The 22,049-nt window shown below is 37.6% G+C and overlaps 1 protein-coding gene, 1 long non-coding RNA gene and 1 other non-coding gene across 3 annotated transcripts in view; all 3 read right to left on the minus strand.

Annotated features, from left to right (window-relative positions):
• Nucleotides 1-21,567, minus strand: part of LOC139742472 (liprin-beta-1-like) — a 106,155-nt gene extending 84,588 nt beyond the window's left edge. The window contains exons 1-2 of the mRNA XM_071653010.1: nucleotides 20,567-21,567; nucleotides 9,208-9,437 (exon numbers count right to left, since the gene is read on the minus strand). Coding sequence (XP_071509111.1) covers nucleotides 9,208-9,437; nucleotides 20,567-20,639 — 303 coding nt within the window. The 5' untranslated portion in view covers nucleotides 20,640-21,567. The remainder of the gene's footprint in view (nucleotides 1-9,207; nucleotides 9,438-20,566) is intronic.
• On the minus strand, nucleotides 13,231-13,303 carry Trnas-aga (transfer RNA serine (anticodon AGA)). Its single transcript has one exon. It is a non-coding gene; the product is annotated as a tRNA-Ser (tRNA).
• Nucleotides 14,543-16,661, minus strand: LOC139742473 (uncharacterized). The gene is made up of 3 exons (XR_011711705.1): nucleotides 16,563-16,661; nucleotides 15,938-16,043; nucleotides 14,543-14,742 (listed from the first exon to the last, which is right to left on the minus strand). It is a non-coding gene; the product is annotated as an uncharacterized lncRNA (long non-coding RNA).
• Nucleotides 21,568-22,049: the final 482 nt, after the last annotated feature.

Raw genomic sequence — 22,049 nt, forward strand, 5'->3', positions numbered from 1 at the left:
GTTAGGGACCGTGTAGACGCACTCGTAGTTAGCAAACCTCGAGGTTAGCTCGATGTTAAGAGCCACGAGATATCTCAGGGTTAGCGCTCTAACCACGGGGGGGGTCCCCACTCATGGTTAAGCACCGTGTGGACACAAAAATCAAAGCATTCAAAGGGGCAGGAGTTTAACATCGAAGTAAGGGGGGCAAGAGCTTAACCTCGAGGTTAGGGCCTGTCGTCTGAACCTAACTAATCAAGTGTCAAACCAAGCCATCCTCATTGCAGCCAACAGCTTGACATCGAAACACAAAGTTTTATCCGTATCAAATTTTTACATCACCACAACTTTCACTTTCGTAATACGATGACAATGGTCCTTGCACTCCTCTTCACTTCCTTTCCTTTGTTGTGTTTCTTCACGATTCTCGGTAGATGACACTTAAAAAGCATTCATTGAAACATGATGACAATCTAAACGAAAAGATGCAATTCATTCATCTCAACTGAAGGCACGGTGGTGGTGATGGAGTTTTCGAAAGTCTGGGGGGAATCCCCCTATCAACACTTGCCTCATACTCAAGGTCAAATGCTCAGGATATTGCAGATTGTAGTGCTCAGAAAACTTACAATGTGTACACATGTACAGTAACAGCTGATGAGTTTACACTTTGAAACATGAAGAAAACGGATCAGTACATGAACAACTAAAAATCTCTGCAAAATGATGATCTAATTATACTTCACCAAAAAAAATACTGTAAAAGTGGATATTTTCGCGCGACTAATTTTTCGCGCTTGGCTGGGTCAGAATAGTTTCGCATGTTTATAATTCCACGGAATCAAGACATCACGCACAGGAACATATGGCAAGCAAAAATATTCATGGGCTTTAATTTTCGCGCTATTTTCTGGTTGCGCGAAATGTACAAAAATTTCAACACCGCGAAAATTTCCACTTTTACAGTAGTTTGTACCGCAGGTCTATTTGCAGAACTGATAATTGACTGGGGTTTTTTTTCTTTCTTTCTTGCAGAGATGAAGGAATTGAATTCATACATGTCAAGAGGATTATTATTTGTGGTAAACACAAAGCCTGGGATATGCACAGAGTCCTGCGAAACTTCCCATGTCATGCATGCTTGTGAAACACAAAAATCAGATGTACACACACATACCATACTCAGATAAGATTTGGATTCCTCTTCATTGGTCAATACTGATTGTGAAACTTGATATTCGTCGGCTTTTCAGCAAGAGTAGAGCAACGAAAAGCTGCCTCTCCGTGCTGTGATGAGCGATATCTTCTTTGAAAGGTCGCGCAGAAAATAGTGAAAGGGCACGGAGACGAAGTGGACAGCAGTCCACATCCCATCACTCATTTTATTCATCCTGGCGACTGCAGGACGCAAAACAAACAGTCAGATCCAGGCGATTTCGGCGAGCGTTCACTGGTGCAGGTATTACGGATCTTTGATATGATGACATACATCTGTAGTGCCCCGAATTCAAAATTTGTAAGTTTGTCTTGAAACCTGCCAGAGTATTCTTTGTACTCACATGGAAAGTTTTATGAAAATGCAGTACACTTGTACATTGTAAATGCAAGTTTGCAGCCAGGGTTTTTATGCCTCTGCCACAAAGTGTTGCCGGAGGCATTGTTTTGGGGTTGTCCGTCCATCAGTCAAAAGTTGTGTCTAGACTTTACAATGTAATTGCATATTCTCTACTGCATGAAATTAATAATGTACAAACACAGTATACAACTGTATCCTGCTAAGACAACTGAAGTTTAATGTAATTGTACACTACAACCACACCACAGACAGTACAAAGATATGGAGAAGAAACAGCAGACAGTCGATGGATCATAAAAATGATTTCAAAACTCACAAGATGGAAGGAAGGAAAACAGACAAGGGAATAAACAGTTAAACACACTGTGGTGTCAAAATGTCAGGTGGCAGAATTCTGCTGAATATGACGTGAATTTCCCAAATTCTTGTCCTCCGGCAAATGAAGCCCACTCAATGTTAATCTCCTGCGTTAAACTTGGAGTTTGCAATTTGTGCTTGTAATGTAGAAATGCAGATAATTGCCTTGACGATAATAGCTCTTTATGACTAAACATTCCCATTTCCATCTAATCCAATCAGTTGATGACATTTGCCTTCAGACGGAGTGACTTGACTTTTAGCAGACACCGAGACCTATTAGGGGTTGGCAAATTAAAGTGGAATATCATTTTTGTTGTTGTTGATTGCTTTGCCTACAGCCCCATCTTTTGGGCAGAAACAATGCAAACTTTCATTATTGGATAATTTAGATCTTTTTGTGTGTATAAAGGGTATGAAGTGTGATGTAACAAAAGGTGTGCACAATGCATCTTGTCACACTGTGTCAATGTCAAAATGAGCTGGGTAGTTACATAATTTCTGTTTGAAACAAATCTATAGGAAACCAAAGATACATTTGTAGACCTATTACTTTTGAAAAAGAAATATTCAAGGTGTATTAACTTGTAATGAATGGCATTGCAAGGAAGGATGCTTTTACAGAATTCTGCTTTAAACAATGAATTTCAAAATGTGCATGCTGATTTCTGGGCAGTTCGTTTTCTGATGAAATGAGCCATGAATGTTTTGATGAACGGGCAAGTCCAAGATACATGTAAGGTCCCCTCAGAAGGCAAAATTTCATCTTTGCTCAATATTGACATGTTTGGTATCATTTTGAAGCTTATGAGTTGAAGTTTTGATTTCCGTGGAGGAAAAAATGATATTATGTAAATTTATGCAAATTTCAAGGGCTTCATTTGCATAAATGTGAAACACAGCGTTACGTATGGGACATTTATAAAAATTCATATCAATTCAAAGGAAATCAAATAATATTTGATTAATATGTGGACATAAGAAGTTCATCACATAGTTTAACTTGGTATGAAAATTTAGGGATTATGCAAATGATTATGCAAATTAGCTCGTGTCCTATCATGAGATGTCCCATACGTAACAAAATGAGGTCATTTTTTTAGTTTTTTTCTGAAATTGCTAAGGTTGTTTTAATGCCCCTTTGGAAAGTTCTGATTTATTGTTTAGAGAAATTAAATACCAGAGAAAAAAGAAAAAAAAAGTAAAAGAAATATTCTTTATTAGGCATTGAAATAATGTTACGTATGGGAAAAATGTGTTACGTATGGGACATCCTCATACATATTGCATGTGAATGCATGTAGCTAGCTGGGAAGGTCTCTCAGTACACAAATGGTCAATCATACTGAAGAAAGTATCCCAACATTGTAGCTACTTTTTGAGTTATAGACACTTGAAACAATACATGAACTTGACTGAACAATTTTCAGAAAGGGGGAGGGGAAAATGGCAAAATACACAATGAAAAATCAGCATTAAAGGGATGGTATAGTTTTTTGTAGAAATGGGGATTCAGTATTCAACATTTAAAGAGATGATTGGACACCAATCATATGAATTACTTAAGAGCATAAAATCCTAAGACTAGAGGAATTCAAAGTTTATGTGATGGAGATCCAATTTGAAATGGTTGTGATATATTTTTTTTTTTAAAAGTAAAATGACTTTTTTTTTAATTGCAAGTGATACACAAATTTTCCTTATTCAGTTTTCAGTAGTAGCCACAACAAAATTCATGGGTATACATACTGAGGTGTGACTCGAATCAATGACCTGACTGCTAGACAGACATAATCTCTACTCGATCACTGGGGTTCCACGCAGCAGGTATTGTTTATTTATTAAACTTAATATTTCTTGAGTCAAGTTGTTTTTTATTGAAACTAAATGGCAAACTGCCCTTCATCAATGGTAGTAAACACTTTAAACTATTCAATTTTTCAGTAGTAACTATCCTGATAAAAATAGGGCATACATACTCAGGTTGGTCATAAAAAAAAATATAGAATATGATTGAATGTGATTATGATGGTAAATATCTGGGGAATATTGTTCCCTTGTCATTCTGGATCAGTATTTGAGTAATTTCAACTGATTCCACCTCAATAATTATGCAAAAATTTATTTATGGGTATTTTGCAAAATTATTTTGCAAAATACCCATAAACATGGTTCTCCACACACTAAACGAATGGGGGACAAAGGGCATGCATACCCAGGTTGGTCATAAAAATATAAAAATATGATTGAATATGATTATGATGGTGAATATTTGGGGAATATTGTTTCCTTGACAATCTGGATCAGTATTTGAGTAGTTTCAACTGATTTTACTTCAATAATTATGCAAAATACCCATAAACATGGTTCTTCACACACTAAATGAATGGGGGACAAACTGTCCCATACGTAACTGTCCCATACGTAACACGTCATGTCTGTCTTTAATTAGAACCTGTAATTAGAGCTTTTTGCCTAATGACATGAAACTTACCTGTGATAATCTTGAGTGTTGTGACTTCCATCACAGTGAGTTACAAGTTGTAGAATGATATACTTTTAGAGAGTTTTGAGGTTGAAAAAAATGTTCAAAAAAACAAAATTTTTCTGGTCCCATACGTAACGGCACATATTTTCTCTTCTAGAATATAATTTTCAAGGTCATTTTTCTCAATTTTTTACATGATTATACTTCTTCTAGATATCAATCACCATGATGAAGTTCAATATGATCAAAGGCCATTAACACTATTTTTCAAGTCAATAAAGTCTCTGAATGTCCCATACGTAACGTGCGCGTTATCTTGGACTTGCCCGAATTTGAATGGGAAGGAAGTTTTTGACGGCATCTGATGCCCCCCTGTTCCAAAGTTCATTCTAAAAGCCATCTCCTATCACAATGTAAACCCCTTCATGCACTTTCCCTCGCTGTACCCACTACACCATCACAATCGTCTGCAGGAATCGTAATGAATGTTTCACTGTGTTCTGGACAGACTTAATCAAATTATTCTGGCCCAATTTGCTCCCGGAGATATGGAACACAGGCCAATCGGGGGTCTGGTCATCTGCCCAGCTAGATTAATCAAACTCTAATCTCGATAACGGAAGCTTGAAGAATTACAGTGCGTATTTTGAAAGTTTAATAAATGTCCTCGTGTGTGAAAGTACAGCCTGTGAGTTACAGTAAAGACTATTCTGGTACAGTACAATGTATGAAATCTGTCTTGCTACATGGTTGCATGGCCAGCAAAGCATCAAAACAAATTTTGTGTGATATACTACCCCAAATTCACTCACAAAGGTAGTACATACATGTACACTATATACAGTACACCTGTTTTGCAATGTTTACACAGCATGTGAAGCATATTGACAACACGAGGCATGTGCGATATACCATGCTTTCATGGACCCACATCTCATTCACGTTAGAGACTTGACTGTAACATGTTTAACTTCTTACACATTATAAATACAGGGCTGACATTTATAGCGCATCTCCACTCCACCTGAGAACTATCCAATCCTTTATACCGTGTGAGAGGTACATGTATGGCCATTTATAATCTTGTTTTCCAGAGCTGAAAACTCAGCAACTTGCAATAATTGTAATTCTCAAGATGATCTTGAGAGTTTAAAGCACAGTCATTCAGTGCCAAGCGGAAAATATACTGGAATAGGATATTCCAAAATTACCGAGTATCTAAAGTAACATACATTGTATCTAGTGTTTTTTTTTTCTCTCTCTCTGGTGAAATTTGGTGTTTAAGAGCCTTTGAAATATTTGCATGTAATGCATTGTACATATAATGAGTGTAATTTTCTGTCTCTTTACTTCACAAGATCAACAGGCAACTCTTCTACTCTTCATGTCTCTTTAAAAATATGCCCTATCCAATATCATCTTGGTGCCACTCCGTTCTGATTGGCCGATGAAGGGAAGCCGACTCTGGTTCATGCTTGAGCACACGAAGAGATGACATGTATTACACTTTGCCGCCAAAAGGCGAAATATTAGGAAAACACCTGACTATAATTGGAAGTTCAACAAATACAAGGTTTTGCTCCTCCAAAATATTTGAATAGTTTTTGTTTGTTTGTATCTTTCAATCTTGTGAAGAATTTATGACGCAAAATATTACAGCTTCTTTACTGTTTCCATGACAATGTACTGAAAATGAATAAATTTACTATTACATCAAGAAGATAGTATTTTGCAACTGTGCACTCTTCTCTTCGATGCAAAAGGCATCAGGAACTTTCTGTTTTGTATGTTGCTCCTTTTCTTTTTTAAGCAAACTTTGGACAGTTTCTCTCAAAAAATATTCCATTCTTTATAATATCAAACGTTCAAACCCTTCTATGAGTTTGGAAAACTGATCCGTTTGTTGGAAAATTAAAACATTCAAAACACATGGGATGGCTTGGTCACACAAATGCTTACTGGTAGGAAAACTACCTTTGTAAGTTGTCCTCTCAAATGTTCATCTTTCCTTGTACTTGTGATTAGTGAAAGAATGTGCGATAAATAATTTTTAACAAAATACTATAAATATATATCATATAATATTGGCTTTGGGTTCAAGAAAATACTTTTTGACACAGTTTACTACCAGATAATGGCACAGTCCTTCTTCTTGGGTTACTCAAACCAAGGAAATCAATCGAGAGTGTTTTCTTCTACTCTATCATTATAAAACATTTACAATATAGCATCTGAAACACAAGATTCAACAAACTTCACAGAATAATTCAGAATCACATACATGTATAGAAACTCTTTCAAAAGTTGTTGAACTCAAAGTACTATTCCTGCATTTAATATATCATAAATACCTTGCGCAATCAAAAGAGTTTGTCCATACTCCACTCACAATTGCATAGTCTACATTGCAAAGCAAACAGTTAATTGTTGTTAAGATGATACTACATCATCACGACAAGAAACGTGACAATTGCTGATATGAGGGAGAGATACGGTCATAATCACCACAAGTCAATATTTATCTTACGGGGTACCTTTACGAGTGCAAACATTACCTTAAGCAAATACAGCAAACACCTGAAGAATAGAAGCAGTGAGGAGTGGAGTGTTAAATGCGTACTGATGTTTTTTTACGATGTTTAAGTCACAGGTACGATGACATTGTTTTGGACCCTTTGTACAGGTACAATGACATGCTTTAAAAAGTGTCACTTGGTAAAGAAAACCCTAGATAGTGTTGAACATGTTCTCTAATGTTCCTGGCACAGAAAGGACTCAGAGGTATTAATACCAAACAGCTGTGAGCATGTTAGATGTTGCTATGGCAACTACACCTGCAAGTCTTCTTTGTTCCAAGGTGACATTATCATTTTTGTTTGTTGTTGTTTTCTACTTTCTCTGCAAAATGTGCCTGTGGTTCAAGTTTGGTGTTGAAACCTATAATCTGCTTCAGTTCTGGCTTTAATGCAACACCCTTTTAATCAAACATTGTACATCCTCAGTAAATACTCATTTGCAAGGGAATACATTCTTCCAAAAGAAGAGATCTATCAAATATTACCAGCTTTGAGTCTGTATTTAATTTGAGCATCAGTTTCCAACATTTCTTAGCAGCTTTCAACTTCTAAGCTAAGCTAGACTAGAGACATTGGAAACCGATTAGGGACATTTCTATTAAACCAGTGCTTTAAATGCATGCTGCAGCAAGGTCACAGTCATGGTTGAACATCAAATATGCATTTCTTGTTCAGTTGTGTTTGCTTTGTGGTCCTGCCTGGATACATTTACAATGTAGTGTGTCAAAGACAAGCAAACAGGGGCAAAGTCTGTTAGATGAGCTGCATGCACAGAATTGTACATTCGCTCATGGCTTGCACTTTTTCCACAGCACCAAGTTCTGCTTTGCTGATAACTTTATCAAACTATCCTCATATTTTTGTATCTACTAAAGTCATCCCATGCATGTTTGTGACCACTTCTGGTTTGCAGATGTTCAATATTTGAGTACTTTCTGTTGCTTTGTTCAGTTTTGTTTTTCAAACAACCATCTTTCAATGAATATCTTTAGTAGTATTGTTTATAATACACAAGTATCAAACCTCAATGAAAAGTGGTTCGCACACTTATAAGAGGTTTGTACTTCAGGTCTAGTTTAATACACGGACCACTCTTCCTGGTCTACAGTTTGTATGTCTGTAAATTATTAGTGTTGGTGTAATGGTGGTGTCTGTGAGGTTTCTGCACAAAACTGCAGAATCAGTCAAGTGATGCATTACCACAACGAAGATCAATCATTCCGTCAAGACTTCTGCATGTTTGTACCACATGAAACATCACTTTTAGTGGAGAAGCAATATACATGTAAATTGCTAGTCTTAATCTCTGGTATACAAATAGTGAATGGTCGTGAGTGCGATAGTACAAGATTTCACACGAGGTGAAAGATAGAGGTGCTCTATTCAACGAGACAAAGCCGAGTTGAATAGTGCGCCTCATCTTTCACCGAGTGCAAAATCTTGTTCTACTGTACGAGTATTGTTATTAAGACCATAAAGACTGTACACTATTTGTTTTATACAACACCTCGAACGTCAACAGATGTGGTCCACACAGATTCTTGAAGTTAGCACAGAAATGGCAACCATTTTCTGGGAAAGATGAATGAGTAGCTGCACAGTAACAGTCGCTGTGTGTATATATGTACGCGAAACCGATCACTTGAAGTTTTTTACAAAAATGAGTGACAAAAGTACACGCTTGTACAGTAAGTGGGCTTGTAATCGTTGAATGCGCGCGACAAAGGATTGTTTATTATGACATCAGAGACCCACAATGGAACAAAACCTTCGAGCCAATCGTGAGTTTAACACTGAAGTCAATGGAAATGGGTGACGTCAGCCATGCACTATCCATTTTTGCTCAAACAAAATTGCACCGCTGACAGCCACAGCGTGCGATGGAACTTTTATCTAAATGTCACGTGATGGGCAATTGACCAAGCAGATAGCTATTTGTACAATGTACATTCTTTTTAGGTGTTGTATGATAATAACACGATGATGATTTTGTGATCCAGAACATAGAAAATGTTAATATGTCACAACTTGACAGGCTACGCTTAAAGGGAGGTAATAAGCCTCTGGATTTCATCTCGAGGCGTTTAGCTCTCTCAAGAGCAATCCGAACCTTTAGGATGGATCATTCTGTATGCCAAGAATCATCTATGTTATGTGCCAACTCTATGGGGAAACATCATAATCTCAGAAGCAAGAAGTTAAATACAGTGAGACAATGGTCATCCACTCACCCTCTGGTCGCCTAGCAACCGGACGATGTACTGTTTGGTGGAGTCCTCGATGCGATCCCTCAGGAGGTTCTCCTCCCCGTTCTCGATGGCTCGCTCGGCGGCGAAGCGCAGCTCGTCCACCAGGCGCGGCACGTCGGCGTGGGAGCCATTCTCCACCGGGTGCGTGATGTTCACCCGGTTCTCGTTGACGACGACGTCGTTCTCGTAGTCCATCGATTGTAGGCGAGTTCCTACATGCACAGAGAGAGGTGACAGAGCAAAGTTGGCACAGAAAGATCATGTCAGCGGTGGCACGGGGGCAAAGAAAGATCCCAGCTGCCTGTACAAGTACAATGTAGTACCCCTAGGCACTCAATTTTGCATAATAGAGAACTTTTGTTGGCAAAAAGTACAATGTGTAGGGCATTCTAGAATCGAACATCATTAAACTTGTACCACAGAAAGGGAAGACAGCACACACTCGGCATTGAAATTATCGCGATTAAAAAAGAAATTGATTTTTTTTTTTCTTCTTTAACTAAATTTGGCTCGAACACACATACATACAAAAAAAAATATATATACAAGTTGGTACATACAACTGTATATCTTTTGTTTAAAATACTGTAATCACACAAAGGCACCTTGTTTCACCTAAACACCTGAACTTCCACAAAAAAATTTTGCACACATTGACATCTTTTTTTTAAGACAATCTGGCACCAATGTTAAGTTACACAAATGTCAATACTACAAGATGACTCTGACCGAACAAAAGATACACAATGTACGAATGTACCTACAAGTATGTGCTAGTGCATATCATGTATACTGTACCTTGATTTCCGCACAAAAAATGTCTATGATATTCCAGCCAAATTCTGCAAACGACCAGTGATCAATGTCAGGTTTCCTTGTAAACTGAGCAATTTCCTGCCTGATACTATACAACATCCATGCAGTTACCTTTGACGGTGTGTAAGAACTCTGTGTCATACGTTAATGCTGTAGACAGCGATCTCAATTCCTGAACTGTGAAAATACTTCCTTCCTCTTTATAATGGACTACAGGGGCATTCCAAACGAGAAGTGCACTATCACAATTGTGCAATGCATGACTATAAAACTACCTTGAGACAATCTGCGCTATTCAGATAATTGTACATCCAGCCAACACAACCACGCAGCCGTGTTAATACCGATGCGCCACTGAAGAGTGGAAGGGCTGAGAGTTTCAGGATTTCACACACTGATAAACACAGGAAACTGACCACGATTATCACACAGAGAGGGTTTATGGGTATGATTTCACAGGCGCTATTTAGAAACACTCCAGGAAATACCCGACGGTCATTAACACACACGTGAACAATAGCCGGTGGTCATCCAAATGCTGCCCGGTATTAAAGGGCTCAATGCGAAATCAGCTGGACACAACACAAAGCTACCAACGACAACAGAAAATAGCCAAGGTGTACTGTACATACAGCACAAAATCCCACTTCAGAACTTGTGGGCTGTCAGTCTTCAATAACAAAGGGGATCCAAACGAAAGCCAGTGCTTTGATTCCACAGAAAGCAGAGACCTACTGTATTGAGCTGCGTTGGTTATCTGTGCACATTAAGCTACCCATCTAATAGCCTCCTACGTAAGAATGGATTAACACTACATCCCACCACGCATGAGCTGCCCAAAAGAATGCCTACCCTACGAAAGTAAAGCTCCAAGGGTAAACCACACATTTTCCTTACAACTACAACAACAACAGAAAAGCCAAACAAACGCGTCGCACATACATGTATATCAAAAGTCAAAAGTCATTATTTAGGATGCATGAAAACCACATTCATCAATGCGACAAGCTTCCACACTAACATGGCAATTGACAGATGAGGAATGTTTTGTTTTTCATGCCGCATGGTCTGATCAAACAGTCTCACCCCCAGGGGAAGCTCTGTCTCTATAAATGAGTGGGTGGTGTGCTATATTCCAACTGGTTAGTTTGGAGTTTATATAAGTGGCTCACATTTAAAAGGTCCTATCCCCTTTTGCAAACATCACAAAATTTTGCATGGTTGAAGAATAATGTCTCCCAACATCATGTATGAAATCTATACAATAATACACTTCAGAGTTTGTTTGTTTTTTTTTATAAAAGAAATATAGAAATAACCCCATGTTACGTGACAGCATGCTCGCAATTAATACCAAGAATAACGGTCGGAATTTTTCGAGTCCAAATTCTTCGGGGTCCAAATAAATTCACTGGAAATCTATAGTACTGCTTCCTCCTAGATATCATACACTGTACAAGTAAAGAAGTTTCCTGTTCTATTATTATGAGGATAGGTCTGAATCACCTTCCTTTGTAAATCAGCTTGTGAAAGGAATTCAATTTCCATGGTTGCCAAAGGAACACACAAACTTTAAAACTTACCAGATTATAAAGTGTGATTACTAAAATCTCAGAATGTGATTTTAACCATTGAAAATAAAATCCCATTAGCTCTCTCTTTGCCTTCACAATTTCATTTTTCTTAAATCAAACAATATTCATGATAATGAGAATGATCATTATACAAATGTACATGAATTAAAACCATGACAATAATCATACTGTAAATAATAACGATGACAGTATTATTTTCACACTTACAGACCAAAAATTTAAAAAACATGCTTTTTTTCCTGAAAATATGGGTTCTAAATCAAAATGGAATGATGCCAGTCCACAATCTATATGGGCATTTCCACAGTAAATGGGTAGTTTTAGGTTGGAAAAACATGAAAAATTAAAATTGTCTTCAGAGTATCCATATTTCAGAGTTTGGTTGCCTAATACCTATATTAAATATTTTTAAGTAGGAAAAGATAACTTCGTATTCAAATAGAGCTTGAGTGGGTATGTAAGTAAGACATGTGTAATAGCTATGGGGGCGAACGCGTGTAACACATAGAGTAGGACAGAAATATTGGAATGATGGATTCCTCATACAAAGAATACAAATATTGATTTGAAATCATCTGACACTATTCATTGTGCTGATACATTGTGATAAGAACAATTTAGGGTGTCCATATTTGTGAAAACATTCATTATTTGTGTCATTTTGAAGTGTGCATTCATGATTAATGCCAGAAAATGTGTGCATCATATCCGAAAGGTGAGATCATGTTTGTACCAAGTTCCTCCATAATCGGGCAAACTGTTGTCATATTCAATATCTGTATGGGTGCATGTGTGTGTGAGGAAAAGCCAAAGCTTCATTGGCATGGAGTTTCTTGAAATTCCAAAGTACATGATATGACATGTATCACTGCATTAGTGGTGAACGTATGTAACACAAGAGTAGGACAGAAACTTGAACTCTACAGAGTTTTTTAATTTCCAAGGTATACAATACACTCCCATTCTCCAGTATATTGTGTAATTCATTTTAAACCGCAATGTGCAGTATATACAAAGGCTGAAATATCGAAATATTGTATGCAAAGGAGCATTTTGCTGTTGTCATTGGGTCAGCAGTTACCATTTCGTGTCCATTACACCTTGAATTGATATTCCTACATACACATACATGTAAATCAAGTGGATTGTATTTGCCTGTCCAAATTTAAAACTAAAGTGATTTGTTTTTTTACTGATACAAAGTTACATACAAATGTTAAGATACAGTTTATAAGGAATTAACTAGAATTTCAGTCATCACATCCCAAACTCAATCAACACACAGGCTCTGGAAACAAGAATTAAAACTTGCATTGTTCATTTTTTCTATTGCATTTAATGTCCATCAGCCACAGTCAGAAACATAAAGCAGTTAATGTACCAATAGCTGATTTCAATGTGAAAAGAAACTGTCATTTGATAGTGCAACAGTTAAATCTGTTCATTTCAATTTACATTCATTTGAAAATGAATAGTTGTAACATTCATTATTAAAGGAAATAATCCTAATAGGAAATCAATACACAAAGAATGACACTTTCTGAATTGTTCAGTGTTTCTATAGTAGCCATGATATAAAAAATCATGGGCGTACATACTCGAGCAGGATTTGAACCTACGACCCCCTGATCTCTGGACAGGCGTCATCTCCACTAGACCATCGAGCTTCTGCCTGACAGCAGAAAAAAAATCAATAAATCATGGACGTACATACTCGAGCAGGATTTGAACCTACGACCCCCTGATCTCCGGACAGGCGTCATCTCCACTAGACCACCGAGCTTCTGCCTGACAGCAATGAAAACATCTTGACAGAAAAATTCCATGAATTTGAAAGCGCCCTTTTCTTTGCCTGCCAATTCAATGCAGTATGGTGTATCTAGGCTCATACAGGCTCCATAAACAAGAATTAAACTTGCATTGTTCACTCTTCTATCGCCTTAATGTCCATCAGCCATAAAGAAACATATGGTTTATCAAGAATAATACTGATATCTCCTTATACTTTCGGCTTTATTGCAAACATTTTAAATGGTAGGATATTGTGATACAACAGACCGACACATATGCATCAAATGTGATATCTTGAACATATTTCAAATCACTGCTCCCAAAGGTAAACTGGACCTTTAATGTAAATCAGTCACAGTAAGAAACATAAAAAAGTTAATGTGCCATCAACTGTTTTCGAAGAATAACACTTTCCGAAATGTTCAGGTACTGTCAGAGAACTCTTAACTTTACAATCTATGAGTTGATTTGTAAATTAGACCAAAAAAAAAAAAAAAAAAAAAAACACGCACAAAAAAAAAACCCACCCTTTTTATGTGCCCGCCCATTCGATACATATGCATTCAAATGGTGTATAAGGCCCATCCTGGAATTTCAGTCATCATATTCCAAACTCGATCAACATACAGGCTCTGAACACAATAAAAACTGACATTGTTCGTTCTTGTATCGCCTTAATGTTCATCAGCCACAGTAAGAAACAAAGCAGCTAATTTAACAACTTTTTTTATTCAGTCGTATCCCTGTTTATATCTTGCTTTACAACAAAAGGGATGGTAAGTATTGATTTAGGTGATGACTCAGCTTTTAACTTTTTGAAATAGCATATACCAGGTAGGTTCTCTTAAAGGCATTGAAAGTTTACTTAAGTGAAAATCAGTTTTGAAAAGGCTGAGATATCCAAAAAGAAAGTTGAACAAAGTGATCCTCATAAAAGTTGAAACCCAGATCTTCTATTTCAATAACATTGGTTTACTTTGTGGTTTCATACCTCAGCCATTTGAAGACCATGTTTCATAAGCTAAACTTTGAATTCCTTGTACAATTGTATGCTCATAAAAATTTCATAAGTGGTTTCTTATTACATTGTATCTTGCAAAAGATTAAAAGCTCAAGTCATATCTGATATAGTTTACAACTTGAAGGAAAAAACAACAACTGCTGTCTTGTGGTGCTTTGCTCCTCCAAGAGAATGGGATCAGGCATTCTGCACAGGATATTGTTTGTAGATTCTCTGGAGATGTCATCTTTGAACAACCACTTGAAAACTCCATGCCTTGGTTTCCCCATCAAGTCATCATCCAGGATGTCTTACCTGTCAAAAAAAAAAAAAAAAATTATACATACATAATCAACAAATACATATATTGAGTTCATTTTATCACAATTTTTGAAAGTTTGGAATATTCCTACATACTGAGTGCAGATAAAAGATTGTTCAAAAGCCATGTACATGTCACCCGCAATGGAAATAATCTCACATAGTTAAACATTTTGCTGCATAGTTATTCCGTAAACCAAGCAATAAAATACACAAACTACAAATACAGTAGACTCTTATTAAAAAAAAAAGGAATTTTAGAAAAAAAAAAACTGTTACTGTAGAAACAAAAGTATGTGTAGCCATCCAATTAGAAGAGCTGTGTTTTATCTAACAATCTTCATTCAAAGACATCTAATAATAAAACATTTCCAATAAGTTTTGAATACACTTGTACAGGATTATAGAAATTTGGAGGAGGCCGTGAGTTATCGCTATCTTCGAAAGGTAATGTGTAATATTTATTGAGTATCAACACCTCTGCACAATGTTTGCCCTCTTGAATTTCTTTTCTGTTTGATTATTTAGTAATGTATGCAATATTTATAGATTTTGGGAAATAAATAAAGAATACTTCTGTACATAAAAGCAATGTATGTTTGTCATAGAAAAATAAAAGTTGACCTCCAATCTATCAACCCACCTAGCAACCTTTCCTGGCCAAAGTTAAAAAAAAAAGAAGGATAGGTGTAATTCTTGGTATCGCCAATACCTAGTTGCCGTGCGGAGAGCAGTGTTCTAGATTCATTATGAGATAGCTTACAGGACAAACTTGACCTGGTTTTGGCTGCTCATGCACTCAGATCATGCTCTATCTTTATCCAGAGGTATTTTTGTTGAAGATTTCTTCGCTTTCCATCATGTGACCAGCACATTGAAGCCTTGCAGTAGTGAACCAGGACTCTAGTGACCGCAAATCAGTAAAACTTAAAAACTTCCAACTCTTTTAAGCTGAATTTTAACCAAGAAAAAAGGGATGGCAATGGAAAAGCAGACAATTAACTCCATTGAATCATATGGGAACTGCGACCTCTACTTAGCGTGAGACAACCAGAAGTGAACAAGGGCACAAAAGAATCCCAAAGAGTATCTGTGACAGAGCTCTTCAGCATGCACAGAAGTTTTTTGCGCACTGGCGATACCGAGAATTGATTGCAACTTCATGAAAATATGCATACATTGTACATACCTTATCACTGGAAAGCAAACATGCTTGGCGTGATGAAGAGATGCTCTGGGCACTCAGAGATTTAAAAAATTTCCATCAAAAGCTGTAGAACACGGCAATGCAGCTTCTATAAATAAAATGATAATAACATCTGGTGAAAACCCCGATAACCACAGATATGGCTACACGACAACGGATAAAGATATTACCAAAAACAACAAAAGGAGGGCTAACTACAATTGTACATAATCATTCAAAAAGATATCTATGATAAAATCTTTATAATAAAGAAGAATATGCCATAGTGTCAAAAAATATGGAGGCCATGGCTTCTATCTTTGAAGGGTAACAATCACTGTTTGTTTCACACTGTAGAAAGCAATTCAATATCTCCTACAAACATCCTACACAAACTGCTCTGCAATCATTTATTCATGTATGCACTATAAATTTATATACTTTAAAAATGAATAAGAAATAGTCCTGTACATAAAAGGAACTTCTTTTTTTTTTTTGTCATGGTCTGAAAAAAAAAAAAAATATATATATATATTATGCACCCTTAATATATTGAGTGCCAATGTAGCAGCCTTTTTGGACAAAAAAAAGGAAGATTACATAATGAAATGAAAATATGCATTCACACCTTATCACTGAAAAGCAGACAGGCTAGTCATGATGAAGGGATGCTCTGGGCACTCAGAAAATCTCCACCACAAGCTGTAGAACAGGGCCACGCAGCTTCTATAGTGATAATCGTATCAGAAGAAAACCCAAAATATGCACACATGTGGCTACATGACAATGGACCAAAATATCATGGAAGACAACAAAATGAAGACTACACATGTACCAGTCCTATGACATCTACAAATAAAATATTTACAATACATAATAGCATGGCATTAAAATATGGAGGTCATGGCTTCTTTGAAAGGTATTACTGTTACTTGTAATGTTTGTTTTCCACTGTAGAAAGAGATTTAATATCTCCTACACAATTTGCTTAGTGGTCATTAATTCATACATGCAATACAAATTTATAATCTTCATTAAATAAATACAAAATAGTTCTGTAAATAAACATAACATCGCAGAATTTCTGTGAAGTGAAGTTGCGGAACTTTGGTCATGTCATACATTTATTAGAGCAGAAAGATTTGGGGCTGATTTCATGACAGGGATCGTTTTTAGGACACGACACAGGCCAGCAAAGAGCGAACATGGTGGATGGTGCGACAGCTGGAATGAGGCTCTGCACAGATAACTGTCCAGGCCACAAAAGACAGGGTGTTATGGACATATTGTACATTGAGTCAGGGTCACTTAGCTCCAACGAGCCCTCCCGCAAAATCACAAAAATATGTATATACACCTCACCGTAACACTGGTAAGCAGACAGGCTGGGCACCAGCATGATGATCGAAGGGACGCTCTGGTCACTCACAACACAGATTGAATCACCACTAAAAGGTGCAGAACAGGGCAGCACAGCTTCTCACATAACAGTTGCTAGTTGTCTAGTCTACATCAAAACATAGAAATACAATCTAAATAAATAAATCATATCATGAGAGAACTGCAATCCATGAGCTCATGTGGCTGAAGGACAACATTAACAACGTTAGAAGTCGAGTTTGCACTTTGCTTAGGCAGAAATAAATCAAGTCAAATCCCGATGTAGGCCTGGTAAATTTTCTTTTCTAACTTGTTTGATCATGGGTGTCTACATACACAAACGATATCGTGTGGTTACAACACTTGCACTTAGGACTCATGTCACTAGCGTAGCGCTAGCCTGGCTTTCGAAATTCAATATTAAAATGTTACACTTACACTCGTTTACGTTTCGTAAACTGAATAGCGAGTTAACGTTAACACGGTTACAGTGCATCAGCTCACGATGGACAGTGCCAGTGGAGTTAAACTTGTATTCAGCCATTCTAAGTACCACTCTTGGCTTAGCTTTCGATCATTGCTGTTTTGTCACTGTCAGTTTGGTTTTATTTTGAGGAAAAAATATTACGAAAAGATGAAAAGAAAGATTATTTGAAGCTGGAAGCAACGAAGAATTTACTAACAAAAAATAACACATGTGGGACTTGGCTCAGTTATCGTCCGTGTGAACTCGAAAACGAGTAGTGAAAGCTAGCATACAGAGAATCTCAAAAGAATTTCTAATAATGCCAGCAGGGCCATTAATCCTAAAAATACGGAAGATTCTACTCTAGAATGCAAAATTTACCTTTTGTCAGTGAGAGTCGTAATCACCTCCGTCATATTCAGATCTGAGCAGTCGATGCTGGATTGTACGCAATGCAGACATAACACGGGAAATTTCATGCGAACGATACGCAACCTCGGACAGAACGGCGCGAAACAATGAGGTAAGCAAGACATGGGAACGATCTGTCTGAGTTACGCGCGTGCGAACACACGTAACGAAGACCGATTGTAGATTCTGTCCACCGTTCGTGCGTCCCACCAAGCGGAGCGTACCCACTGAACGCACGTAACATACTGGACAGAATTAGAAACGGAAGCTGAAGCTAGATAACTAAATGTTCTGAAAAGACAGCTATGCTTATGGCGCGAAACCGAAAGCAGATGTCTAACTTCAGGGTAGTGTCGGCGTTTCCGTGTTAAATCGAACGACTCTGGAGTGTCTCAACTAGCAGTTACGTACGTTCGCGACGTGGACAGAAAATTGAATTTGGTAACTTTGAATACGGATATTAAATATTTGATTTAATTTTCTGTTGAATTAGTGAAATCTAACTTGAACTGTGGTCAGCAAAGTGTATTTAACACAAAATAACTGCACTCTGACGCCTGGAAACCAAACGAAATTGAGGCCGAACGTACGTAACTGAAGTAGGACAGAACGCCGACCTTTTTGGTCCAGCTTGCTTTCCACTCTCTCAAAACTCGTGTAATCGTTCAGGGCGAGCAAGAAAGTGATTTCTCGGTGTATTGGCGATAATTTTTGAATTATAATCCATCCAGGGTGTGTGTCTTCTAAGAAAATTTATTTTATACAAGTTACAATTTATGTCAATTTTTATTTCAAATTTGCACATTATCAACAATATTAAATAAAAACAAACAAACCAGCACATCACAAAAAAATGACAAAAAGACTCAACGAGGTTGAATATTTTATTTCACCTTGCCACATATATTCACGAAATAAACAAAAAAAGATGATTAAAACAAATATATTCAAATAAAATTGCTCTATGTCTAGAGTGCATAAAACTACCCATTTACCGTGGAATTGCCCATATAGAAGAACTTTCACATGATCTTGTCTTCACGTGGTTAGTGTGATTTCCCATACAGGTACAATACCAGCTAATGTATACGAGTATACAGTTATACACAAGGGGAAAAAGGACATGATATGTTCAATAGAACAATTGTACAATACGACCACATGACATACAAATTTACAAAAACACAAAGTTTGTCATTGTGCACACAACTTTGCGAAAACCTGCAGAGAAAATTTTTGTGGAAAACTTGACTCACCCAACATAGTGACAGAACACAAAGCAATCGAGACAGCTCTTCCCAAAGCATGTACAATAGTGTGTATCCCTGTGCAGCATATATACTGTATGCCCACGACAACGTTGCACAACGGCGATATTTCTACCGCTTCGACAGTCACAGATGTTATCAGCTGTTGTGTGCCAAACTGTCTTTTTTGAAAACATGCAGGTGTTTCAACAAATATTCAGGAAATGTCCACTCCGCCCTTCTTTATTTCTTCTCCTTCTGTTTACGTCGTTTTCGGGAGGAAGCTTTTACAGAATGGCAGACAACCGCGAGGTGAATCATCGGAGGCATTTAATTACGCTCGTGGCCCACTTTTCTTTTGTTTTTTTCTCGCCCGAGGGGAATTTGGGACGTAATCTCTGTATTTGTGACCACTATTAATAACAACATGGAGGTGAGTAATTTGTGGGCTGTGATCAAGCTCCCACATTCCCCACTCAAATAGTAGGTACAGCATACATGTCTGTGTGTGTGTGTGTGTGTGTGTGTGTGTGTGTGTGTGTGTGTGTGTCCAAAGAGTTTGGCACATTATCTCGTTACAAAGAATATTAAAGAACAATCTTTTTATTCAAATACCCAAGAGTTACAGTAAGCCTGCTCTCTGATTCTAAATAGCAAGAACAAATCAATAGAAGAGCCCTGACAAATTGGAATTACCACTGACTTGTTATCAAGAAGCACCAGAGAAGACAGGAATATTTGCAGACCCTCGTAGATTATAAACAAAATAGAAATCATGATGATTACAAATCATGCTATTAAGAGAGCAAGTGGCATTAAACACGTCACTGCACCCAAACTGAAGTATACTTTTACGTGTATCAATGAAAAAACATGTGTCATTTACTGTAAATGTCCTGTTGTTTCTTTTCATAGAGAGTTCAGGCATACGGGTACAACTACAATTATACTCCAATTTATAGTCATATGTTTTCAAACATTATACAATGTACCTCCAGAAAAGCCATGAGACCTCCCCGCCCCCCCCCCCCCCAAAAAAAAGAAGAAAGAACTTAGAGAATTTACAATGTACAATGTACTACCACTTTTAGAGCAAGAAGAACATTTCACAGCATTTGACCAAATTACCTGCAATAATGTCATCCATCTGCTCAAGCGCTGCAGCCAGCATCTGGCTGGCATCTGATGCAAGATTCGTCATCCCGTTGCCTTGGCGACCCTTCCCTGAATTTATTCCGTGGTGCACAAAGTCTCAGCCTTTGAGAATTTCAACCAGACAGAGATAAGTACATTTGCACCGTAAATGTATTTGAATCCGCTAATACTCCTTTCCTCAAGCATCAATTACTGGAAAATGTGATGGAGTTGTTCATTAAGTATTCTGTTCCATTGAAGTCACATTGCCTATAAAAGTAAAAACAAAAATAATTGGTGCAGCAATTCTTGGTCACATCATTTGGGAAAATCTTCTCATCATCTACATGTAGCTGCCAAATCACGTTTTAGCATTTTCTTCAAAAATGAAGAGATAATTCACAAGTCTCCATCATCACGATTCCCACTTCATGTTGTGCTTTCTGGATAACACAGAAGTATAAATGCTCTTGCACCGTTGCTATGGCTACCGCATCCACTTTTTAGTTTCCAAAACTCGGTCGATGAGGCTCGCACCTCTCTCCTTTGACATACATATGTAGGATTAGAGGGGGCGCTGTAATCTTACTCCGGACTTGGCTCGAAATCCTCAGAAGGGCACTCCATCAACCCAATTTAGGTCCACCACAAAGACTCCGGTTTAATATATTTTCTCTTCTGTTCGCATGTGACTTCGAGCAAGGTCTGCATAATAATCAAAAGTGAGTTGATTTGCTTGGCAGAGTATTAAAGTTCCTTCTACGTCATCACACGCTCACGGTCCGTTAGGATAAAATGACATTTAGCAACTGCTGGAGGGATGCCAAATGAGAGAGAGCCCAAAGTATCATCAAAGAAGCAGAATATCAAAATTTGGTTATCGCTTGCAGGAGGAAGAAGACTTCACCACTGCCGAGCAGAAGATGACTGGCGATCACCATCGGGAATCACGACGTTGACATCCCAAGTCAGGTGATGGCTCTCTTCAACGGTGACTTCCCATAGCAACGCGGTCTCTCATGGGGAAAGCAGCGCCGGAATGAGATAAGGGGAGACCTGAAGTGTTTGCCCAGATGGTAGATAGGGGGCTTGTGAGCGCTCCTCAGCACAGTCCCACGCCTTTACTTTCCTGTTGGAATGCGCAAGAAATAAACACAACATGTCATTCATAAAATCAATCAGAATAAAAGTGAGATAAAATTTGATGTGTATTACTACTGTAAATTACTACAAAGTATTTTATCTCTGCATTCACTGTATTCAAATGGACATGCTGTATATAGAATGTTTAATTTGTTATTTATTTCCCCAAGCAAAGGAGGCAAATGAACTCAAACAAGAGAACATGTTTCAGGCAAAGAGCATAGTGTCTTGATGGTAGTCATTGCCATGGAATTCACCCCAAGCGAGGTAGAATCCATGGAGGATTCAGACGTACTCGGCGAAAAATTGCAACGGGCGCCCAAATTCAATTTGG

The sequence above is a fragment of the Diadema antillarum genome, unplaced genomic scaffold (assembly GCF_040938485.1).
Source record: "Diadema antillarum isolate AM-2024a unplaced genomic scaffold, OU_Dant_1.0 seq00001002_RagTag, whole genome shotgun sequence".
NCBI lineage: Eukaryota > Metazoa > Echinodermata > Echinoidea > Diadematoida > Diadematidae > Diadema > Diadema antillarum.